General features: G+C 46.7%; 1 protein-coding gene across 3 annotated transcripts in view; it reads right to left on the bottom strand.

Annotated features, from left to right (window-relative positions):
• The window catches only part of LOC144724755 (partitioning defective 3 homolog), a 78,850-nt gene that overhangs the window by 34,473 nt on the left and 33,331 nt on the right, over positions 1-11,046 (bottom strand). For 2 of the 3 annotated variants that reach the window (XM_078604142.1, XM_078604143.1), the window contains exon 11: positions 2,524-2,663. In XM_078604142.1, the coding sequence (XP_078460268.1) occupies positions 2,524-2,663 (140 nt within the window). Of the gene's footprint in view, positions 1-2; positions 42-2,523; positions 2,664-11,046 lie in introns of all 3 variants that reach the window. The other variant, XM_078604144.1, reaches the window with a different exon arrangement.

Genomic DNA, 11,046 nt, shown 5'->3' with positions numbered 1-11,046 from the left:
ACCTCCTCCTGCGTGCGACTCGTCACGTCCAGCCCGTTCACCTGCCCCACGCACGCGGGGAGACGCCGTCTCACTTCACCCACACTCGCTCACCATTGCTATTCCATTGCCTTTCTCGTACATCTGACAAACAACAGCGGACGAGCCAGACCGTACACATGCTCGCTGTTTGTTGGACTAAGCCCACTGAGGCGGTGATCATCTCCCGTTTACAGTCCTGAGCCAGTGATGGATATTCCACATTCCTATGGTAGGAAGCAATTATTTATTTATATTTAATTTTTATATTCCAAATGTAAATTCCCTTTCATCAGGGTGTCCATTGACAAATAGATGAAGATTTTAAATCTATAACCTATACATTTCTCCAAGGATAACACCTGTTGAATTCCCACAAATTGGTACATATTTAATCCACACCGGAAGGACGAGGGGCTGAGTCAATCCCCAACCAGGATATTAACTTACAACCCGCTCACTCGACCGCTGAGCCACCTGACCAGCAAACACAAGCGACATTGTCGAGGAAATCTTCGTAAGCGTCTTAAACCTGTAATGCCGTCTAATAGTGATTAAGGAGTAAGTTCGTGCTTTTGTAACCAAGTCTCGCAGCCATTTGACATTTTCACAACTGTCTGTGTCTCTAAACCAGGACAATCACGTTTCATGGTGACATGAGGCAATGACGCGACCCGGCGATAGCGCGCGTGCCGCTTGTCATAGAGGTTCACGGTTCGTTTCCAGTGTCACAATCACAATTTGCGAAATTTGTTACTGACACTGCAAACTACTCAAGTGGGATGACACGGAGGAGCGTTGCTCCCTACTGGGGGACGATATCCACCTGTATGCACAGCGCGCTCGTGACAGCTTAACAACGACGGAAACACCACATGTAAAAAATTAAAATTGTTATTTACAAATACATGAAAAGCAAACACACAGTTGATAGGTAAATAGAAAACAGGGAGTAGATTATCATGACAAAAATATAAATGTCTTTCATTGTCTTATTAATTACAAAAGCCCAATAAAGAGTCACTGCGTGCCCCATTATTACGACACCGTTATTTTATTTCTTGAAACATATAAACAGTCAACTCTGACTGAAAGCACAGATTCAGCAGAGGAAATCCTGTAATTTGAAGTGGCACGTGTGACACACAGCGATGAGTCAGCGCAGGACATCCCGGAGCCCAGAAAGGTTCGTGCAACAGCGCTGATTTACACAGGATGTCCGTGCGGCGCATGGAGGAAGCATCTGTGTGGCCAACTCAGAAAACAAAAGCCGACGAGCCTGGAGACAAAGGCATCAATTAATCCTCCGCTGGCTGTTTCTACCAGCAAACTGTTTAATCTCATCCACTCTGTGTTCAACCACCACACTAGGGCACAGCAACACACTCACTCACTCACCCAAATCACTTACCACACTGCAGGCTACAACACCTCTCTTCTGCATCATCTTCCCTCACACTGCTCCACTTTGGACTTCCCTGCGATGATCAAATATTATTCCAAAGCTCTTATAATAACCTTGCTGAATTCAAGAAATGTGTGACACCCCCTTGTCTATTATGTTTGTAGTGCTTTTTGTTGCGGGCCACTTGACGTTCTGGGCCTTTAAGCCTGCAACTGTGTTATTAGAATTAGCCTCAACCCTTCCCGCAGCAGGAGCCATCTCAACTTGACATGCTCATCTCTAATCTCGAGCAATACAATGGCCGAGGTACGGTACTTGTAAATTCCATCTCTAGCCCCGCCCACTTACCCTTGGGTTGTACCCATCTAAAACCTATATAACCTCTTGCTGCAGTAGTTATCTCGCTATATTTCTCCTGCCTCAGCAGTTTATCTGCTGTATTTTTTCACCTGAAGACGATTGCTTGTGTTGCGATCGAAACGTCGTCATTTTTTATAATTTTTCTATCTACGTGACTTTACCGAAAGACCCAAAGAGTATGAAACAATATATGTTGTGTGTTTTAAGGTGAATGTTATTTATGAGTTGAACACGTATTTATTATTATGTTTCTTTACGCAGGAAAGCCTCACTAAGAATGAAGAGTCTGTGCACAATGTCAATAATTGTAATAATTTGCAGGTAATTTGGGATATTTTGCCAACAGCAGTGACATTGTATGTATTTTAGCTAAAGCAGGAAACTAGAGAACCCGGAGGAAACTCATACAGAACCGGGGGAGAACATACAAGATCCACACAGAAAGGCTGCGAGGCAGGAGGGTCGCCCCTGCACTGCCGCCACCCTGCAGCACACTGAACAGGACAGCACGAGTGTCTCTCCAACGAGTGCCGTGTTTCTCCCATGCTTGTTCTCCTGAGAAACACGGCACTCGTTGGAGAGAAATTCATGCTGTCCTGTTCAGTGTGCTGCAGGGTGGCGGCAGTGCAGGGGCGACCCTCCTGCCTCGCAGCCACCCTGCAACACACTGACCAGGACAGCATGAGTGTCTCTCCAACGAGTGCCGTGTTTCTCAGGAGAACAAGCATGGGAGCCCTCACCTCCAGGAGCCGATCTCCAGACTTGAGGCGGCCGTCACTCAGTGCCGCGCCCTTGGGCATGATGCTCTTCACGTAGATCGGCGTGCGGCCTCCCACCGGCGTGTCGCGTGTCGCGATCGTGAAGCCTAGCCCGTCGAGACCTGCACCAGCCCGCCACCACCCTCGTTACAAATGGCCATGTCGTAGCAATGGACGCACGGTGATCTTGAAGCGCGGGCAGATTAAAGATGGGACAGCTGCGTTTAAATGCCCCCACCGCTGTACTTCACTCGACCGCTGTCATTTGACTCCAACGGTAACTCTGCTCAGTGGCCTCAAAAATGCACCAGTGTCACTGTCCCTGGAGTAAAAACCCGAACAGGCAAAACTCTCGCTCAGATACGGATGAAGCTGCTTCAACGTGGAACGATCTCACGGACACTAACATACGCCGCTAGTTTCAACATATTTGAATATTTAATCAAAACATGCTTGCACAACATCTACTGTGCACGATTGCACAACATGGAGGTGTGATGTTAACTACCTCGCCTGGTATACAGTAGGTCGTTGGTTTGATCCAGACCCTGACGCCTGCACATTGGGAGTTTGCATGTTCTCCCCATGCTCGCGTGGATTTTTCTCCAGGTCCTCCGGTTTTTCCCTCCACATTTAGAAATATGCGTTTAGAGTGTTTGGCTGCTGCTATAAATTTCCACGTGATAAGCCACTTTGTTGAGCAATCATTTGTGGCCAGGTCGCTTCTGAAAAATAGCTATATAGCTCAGTGGGCCTTACCTGGTAAAATAAAAATAGTTGTCTAGTTGTTATTAGTTGACTTACAGCTAGAGCACATTACGTATGAACCGGAGGTGTACACTGTTTAATTGTTATGCATTTGTGTGTTTGACTAAGCGTGATGCTCGGTGCATAAATGCCAACTGTATAAGCTGTAGAGTTGTATCATAATGTGGTTGCTGTGTATGTGTCGATTGAAACCATGGACACCTTCACAAACAAGATGTTCCATTTCAACGGTGAAACATTTTAGTCTTGATTTAAAAAGTAGCGCTAAATCTACCAATGGGGTCAGGAGAACCAAACAGGCAATCTGAAGACGCCTGAAACCCCTCTGTACAGGTGTCATCAGGCGCTGCAGAGCATACCTCAGCCAGTTCTCATGGTGATTATGTTAGTAGCCAACTGCGAGTGTGGTTGTCTGCTCACGGGCTCCTTTATGCCTGCGGTTCCAAACCTGTGGTCTGCAAACCACTGGCAGACCACTGGTGGACCATTGGTAGACCACTGGCAGTCCACAAGGCGATGTAGAAGTTGTCTGCAGAACTGATGCAGATGCTACGATTCAAAGCCATTTTAATTTAGAAAAGTATGCAATTGGGGCATGGTGGTCGGCGGATTGGCTACAATGGTCCGCAGGCCCAGAAAACTGTGGGAATCTCTGTGCTAGGCATCTCACAGGAAAGAGGTAAGTGATGTTTAGATGCAAGCACTAAATGGGCCTTGTTTCTAAAATACCTCTACTACAAATAGAACAAGCACAATCACCTCGCTAACGATCCTCAACCCCTCACACAACCTGCACAGCACAAGTGACCTGGGGTACTTCACGTTAAACACAAGCACACAGCAGGTAGAAATTCTCTCCATGGGGGAATCACTGCTTATTTCCTCTACCCGACATGGATGATGGGCTGAGTCAACCCCCAACCAGGATATGAACTCGCGACCTTGCGATTGCGAGCCGCTTGCTCTACCGCCGAGCCACCCAGCCGGATGAATAAATAACGTTTGAAATAGGAACAAAGTGACAGCAATGTGCTCATGATGCCGACTCGCACCCAGCAGGCGTGCTGACCTCACGTCAGGTGGTTGAAAAAGATACAAAAAAATAATGGCACAGAGAGAGGAAACTCCCACACAACTCAAATTACCTTTCAACTGCACGTTTAGGGGCACAATCTTGATAAAAAGCCATATGATCAAAATAAACAGATAAACACATGCAAAACTGTGTGTGGTGAGGTTAGGGGTTGTGTCAAGCAGGGTTAGGGGGTTGTGTGAGGTAGGGTTAGAGATATACATGTGGCAGTTGTATGCGAGGGTGTGAGTGGTAGGCCTGGTGGAGTGTGCGTATTGTAGGCAGAGAGAAGTGTGTGGCTGAAACGGTGGAATGCGTGTGGTAGGTACTGTGGGGTTGTTGTTGTTGTTGTTTTCCTCGCACTTTCTGTTTATAGGTGGCGTTGTGTCGCCACTTTGGAAGGGTTTAGCCAGAGATCAATCGATTTAATTTTTTGGTCCGCGTTTTGAGCAACTGAGAAAATGGGAGACGTCTTCTGGCGTTGCTTGGCACAGAGAGGGCAGCAGTTTGGGGCGTTTGGGTCGATTCGATTTTAGTAATCGGCTAGCATGGAGCAGTAAACTTAACGGAGTTGAGCCAGTTTTGTGCGAGTTGCCCGGGTCAGGGATTTTTCGTCGTCTGCGATGGGTGGGGGCCAACCCCCTAGCACGAAATTGGGCTTGTAGGCGTTCAGGCAGTGCATGGTGGCAGCAGTGTGCAAGTGGTTCAACATTGATTTGATGGTGCTATTTGGTGGAAGAACGTTTAAAGTAGATTGCACGTTGGCAGAGCTAAAGGAAAGCAAGGTGGATTTCATTTTCCTAGCAGGTGGAGGGGCTTTGAGTAGCTTTGTGCAAGGATGTGTTGTCGAGTGGCATGAAGCCAGATATTGATCGGTGAGAAGCTTGCAATGTTCTTGAATCGGAAGAACTTTGGTTTCTTGGTGGAGATGGTCAATTGGTGCCATGAGGTGGCATCCTGTGGCTAGGCAAAGTGCTTGGTTTTGGGCGATTTGGAGCTTTTGGTAACCTGTAGAGGAGAGGTTTGGGCACCAAATGGGAATGGCATAATTGATGATGGGACGTCCAATGGCTTTGTAGGTTAGGAGTAAAGTCTCCTTTTGTTGACCCCAAGATGTGCCAGCTAAAGCTCGTAAGATGTGATTTCGTTTGTTAACTTTTGTATGGACGTCTCTGCCGTGTTGAGCAAAGCTGAACATGGTGACAAAGCTTACACCTATAATTCTGCTAGTGGGAGGCGTTGGCTGTTGATTATGATGTGTGAAAAGGGCGACTGTTGATTTGGATGTTGAGAGTTGAAGCGATCTCTTGGCTAGGAAAGTGCTGAGCCGTTTTAGATAGGAGTTGATGGAGTTTTCCATTTTGGGGATATTTTGATTAGAAGTGTAAACTGTGATGTCGTCGGCATAGCTGACTACTTGTACTTCTTTTGGAGGAGTTGGTAGATCGTGGAGGTGGGCATTGAACAGCGCTGTGGATATTATGGAACCTTGTGGTACTCCTGCATGAATGTTTCGTGAGGAGGATTGAATATCACGAAAGAGAGTGCGTGATGGGCAGCCCCTTAGGTAATTTGTAAGCTAGCAAACAAGGCCTGATGGTAGCGTAGAACCCTGGATAATGTTGATGAGCGTGAGGTGGTTAACGGTGTCGAAAGCCTTAGTAAGGTGAAGGGAAGCAACGATAGTGCGGGATGGGGGCTTTTTCTCATTGAAACCGTTTGCAATTTGGGTGGTTAGGTTGAGAAGAGCTGTTGTTGTTGAGTGTGCAGGGCAAAAGCCATGTTGGTGAGATGATGGAGGTAAGTTGGTGGTGATGATTGGAAGGATGAGGGCCTCTAAAATCTTGATTGTTGGGCAAAGTAGGGAAATCGGCCTGTAGGACGTTGCTTGATTTAGGTCTTTGACGGGTTTTGGAAGTGAGATGATTGTCGATGTTTTTTCTGATGGCCGGAATGAGGTTGCACTGGAGTGAGGCGTTAATGGTGAAGGCGAGAAACTTGATGCCAAGGGGGCCGAGGTGTTTGAGGTGGGGCATAGCTATGCCATCGGGGCCAATTGCGCAATAATTTTTGGCTTTTTTGATAGCTAGTTTCACCTCTTCAAGGCTAAATTGGGGGGCGTTGTTTAGAGGTAGTTCCTTGATTTGACGGATTTTTTGACGGGTGGATTTATTGGAAGAGTGTGGGATGACTGATGAGAAAAGTTTGTTCAAGTGGTTGGTGATGTTATTGTTGTTTGACGGATTTGTTGTTGAAAGTGATTGTACAATTGGGTGGCGGTTTGGAGTGTGCGTCTAAGGCTTTGATGGTCTTCCAAAGTTGATGAGTTTTGGCGGTGGTCAAAAGATTCAACAAACTCGTGCCAGCGTTCTGTTTTGGCTTTATTGATTAGCTTTGTGATTTCAATATTGAAGGCTGGGATTTGTGGTGATGTAGGATTTTTAGTCCTAATAGTGGTTCGTTGGTTTATTAGCATTGAGGCTTCTTTAGTGAGGCAGGGAAGGTGTTGCTTGTAGCAACCCGCCAGGATGGTGTGCTTGGTCTTAGTTGCGATGATGTTTCTGAAAATCTTTTCAGAGTTATGTGCGGATGTGTGGATATGGTTGATGTTGTTGGCGAATAATGCTTCTGATTTTGATGTAAAAAGTGGCCAGTAGGCTTTTTTAAGTTGCAATACAAGCGGTTTTTAGAAGTTTGTGAAGGCTTTGCAGCATTGAGGGTCAACACAATAGGTAGGTGGTCGGATCCAAGGGCCGTAAGGACTTGCCAGTTGGTTGATGAAAGGCGGTTTCTTGACGCTATTCAGATATCTGGTGAGCATGAAGGGCCAGGTGACGGAACTCTGTTTTGATTCTTTCATTAAGTACCCCATAGGGGGAGCCGTTCAAGATATCGGCAATGAGGTCGCCACGTGCATTTGAAAGGGAAGAGTGCCAAAGTTTGTTGTGGGCATTGAAAACTCCAATAACAGTTGAGTCGTTGTTTGGTAAAAGTCGATTTATATTGAACTGATAGTAGGGCAAGAACTGTTCGGTGAGATGTAGACGTTGATTATAGTGAGCGGGCCTATATGGGATTTGATACGGATGCTAAAGACTTCTGTGGTGATATCAGAAGGAGGATTTGGGATTTCAATTTCTTAAAATTGAATGCTGTTATAAATGAGGAAAGCTAGACCGCCACCAGCTGTTGGTCGGTCTCGACGGAGGAAAGTGAAATTTTCAAAGTTGGGCGGGGCGAGAAGGGGATTTACATTTAGTTTATTGGATGGGCGAATATATTTAAATGGAGTTTTGTTGTAGGAAGGTGCTGAGTTCAAGAGATGTGTTGTTGATGCCGCTGATGTTTAGTTGAAGGATTTTTGTTGTGGTTGAAACGGTGGTTGCGATGGATGAGGTGGTGGTGCTAGTGTGGTTGTGCAAGGTGGAGTTGTTGGAGTGGATGATGGACAACATTTGTAGAACCAGCCGGAATTTGAACTGGGGATGCGGGCTAAAGTAGTGCAGCGTTTGTGGTACCAAGCTTTACAACCGTTGCATTGAATAGAGTTTGCATTGACGTTCTTGAAGCAGCTGCCACAAGGGAAAAACGGGCCTGGATTCAATTCGACGTCCCCAGCAATAATGAGAAGCCAGCTCCAGTATGCCGGGAGGCCTGGGCTGGCTGGCGAAAAAACTGGAAAGTGCGAGGGGTGATGTTGCCACTTGCAAGTGCTTTCATAGTACTTCGTCTCTCCACTTCAAACAAGCGGCAACACTGGATAGAGGCACTGTGGGGTGCATGTGGTGGTCGTTCCTTCAATAGCAACTAAATTTCGACAGAGGAAGTGGCTTTGGCACAAATGCTGGCATTACACCATGGAGCAATTCCTCAAGCGACACCGGCAATAGCAATAATCCAAGTACGCTTCCTCACACCATCTAACCTACACAATCACTACAATGCATTTTATCTGAGACAATGACAACACATATTACAGGCTTTTTGGGCTAGATCGCGTAAATATATAAATGTTGATTTGAGGCTTTCGTGACTGCAGGAATCCATACTCTTTGGTTCTTTCGGTAAAGTCACATAGTTAGAAATGAAATAAAATCACGACGTTTCTCACATTAACATCACTAGCCCCAGCCACTTCTTTATAACCCTTGAGCTACACACATTTCAAACATTTTAAAACAGTCTGACTCAGCAGCAGACCATGCTTTCCCACCTGATGACGGACGCTTGTGTTGTGCCCGAAACGTCGTGATTTGTTTTATTTTATACCTACGTGACTTTCCCGAAAGAACCAAAGAGTATATATAAATGTGTTGTTAAACCCGCCAACACCCGACACTGCCAACTAGTAAGGTTTGTCACGTAAACAGAACATGCCAATTCGTTACTAGTGTAATGACAGGGTGACACTTGCCGGCCTGTAGGGGTTATGGCTGCATTACATAATGCCTTATTATAAGGGGGGTGTATCTGGGGTAAAGGTGAAGGGGGGAGTCAGTCGAGAAGCTCCAGGAACCAGCCCGAAGGTTCTGGATAGGGGGCGTGGCCAGAGGTGGAGCTTGGCCGTGCCGGGGAGATATAAGGTGGACCGAACCAGAGGTTCGGGGTTGTTCTGCGGGTTCTGGCTGCGTCGCTGCTTGTCGTCATCTCTTCGTCTTTGACCACGTGACTGTTATTCTGCAAGACCATCTCCGTCGCCGCCGCTACGCTAGCCGAACAGCTAGCGTGGTGTATGACAGAGATGGGCTTCGTGTTAGGATCGCCTATTTGTAGCTGCGTTATGAAGTGTATTGCCCCATGTGCTCTTAATAAAAAAGAAGTCTTCTACTCGACGTGTCTCAGAAGTCGCTCACTACACTAGTATAGTGACGTATATTCAGTCACTATGGCGTCTAGCGCCATCTATTGGAACAAGAGTGGTACTGTGCATGTGAGCGTCTCTCTCTGGCACCAGAGCGTGTATGGCATAGAAGCGGGCCGAAGGGGGCCTGCTTCTGGTGACGGCCAGAGAGAGGGCACTTCAGGACATGACAGTCTGGATGAACCCGAGAGGGCACGTGACCAGGAGAGGGTAGCGAGGGGGGCCAAGGGGTGGCGAGAGGGACACGTGACGTAAGGCCCAGAACCTTCTAGTAGGATCTAGAAGGGGGCGTGGCCTAGGGCAGAGCCAGGCCACGCTCAGGGGCATAAAAGGGAAATCCCGAGCGCCGATCCGGGCTGTGTTCTGGAATCAACCCGCCGTGCTACGTCTCCTCGATCTTCGGTCGTCACGCTCGGCATCGTGGGCCAAGCAGGACGTTACTGACCGGACCCGGTTATATAATCGCCCGTTGCGGTTTAGTCGCTCGTGAAAGTTAGCTACCACCTATGTCGTTATCCCGTATGTTTATGTAGTTACCCTGTCGGGGTGTTGTAATAAACGTGTTGCCTCCAAGTTCCAGTGTGTGTCTCCGTGGAAGCCACTACACCAGCACAGCACTAACCGGTGTGTTGGAGAGCCAAGCCACAACATTTACAATCTGAGTACGACGTTTTGCCAGTAATTACAACCAGCTTCATCAGGCGACAACCATATTTTCCCACCCCAACCGTTGGGAAAGAAACATCCGAGGACCCAATCAAAACCATGACCTTGCTATACATAGCAAGGGTTCTAGATTTGAAGCTTTCATGACTGCAAGGATTCATATTCTTAGGTTTTTAATGTTTACCTACGTGACTTTACCGAAAAAACCTAAGAATATAGCAAGGGTTACCAAAAATATTTCCAAAATCATGAGCAAACACAAGATCCAGGTACGATTCAACACAGTACATAAAATGTGTGATTTGATCCCATCTGTGCAGGATGTGATCCCTGACATGCAACACCCCGGTGTCTACAAACTAAGCGGTGTCTGTGGCAGCAGTTACATTGGGGAAACTAAACGACATGTCTCGAACCGGGTTCGTGAACATAAGGTAGATCTGAAACACGGTAGGACCAACACCTCAGCCGTAGCTGATCATTATTTTAACACTGTGGTTACACACAAAATTGATTTTGTTAAAACGAAGGTACTCTGCAAACCTACTGGCGATCAGCAAAGATTCATTCATGAAGCCATCCAGATATATAAACACAGACACAATTTCAACCGAGAAGATGGGTACAAACTGAGCAATCATTGGAAGGACGTTATTAACCAGTGTTGGTCATAACTGACTGTGTTGTCCCCTTCCTACCTACCTATGTTAGCAGTTATTTTCGACTCTCTGAGTTACATTCACTGACACAGCCACCGTTAGCTGTGTTAGTAAATGGCGGCTTGCCATCCTTTTCCACCTCCAGGTGGCGATGGCTCTTTAACGAGCTCTCTCCGAGCTTACATTTACAAGCAAATTTCTTACATTGACATCCTAATCTCTCACAATACAATGGCCACCCCAACAGCTTCATTTGTCAAGATTTCTCCGATCTTACATTTACATGCAAATTTCATCTTTAGCCCCGCCCACTGACCCTTGGGCTACACCCATCTCAAACCTTTATAACTCCCTGCCTTAGCAGCGATTCCGCCATATATTTTTTCCTGCCTCAGCAGCTCTCCCGCTATATGTTTCACCTGATGACGATTGCTCGTGTTGCGATCGAAACGTCGTGATATTGTTATTATTTTTATTAT

This window comes from Lampetra planeri, chromosome 21, assembly GCF_965212315.1.
Source record: "Lampetra planeri chromosome 21, kcLamPlan1.2.h2, whole genome shotgun sequence".
Taxonomy (NCBI): Eukaryota; Metazoa; Chordata; class Hyperoartia; order Petromyzontiformes; family Petromyzontidae; genus Lampetra; species Lampetra planeri.
This window is presented reverse-complemented; position numbering and strand designations above follow the sequence as displayed.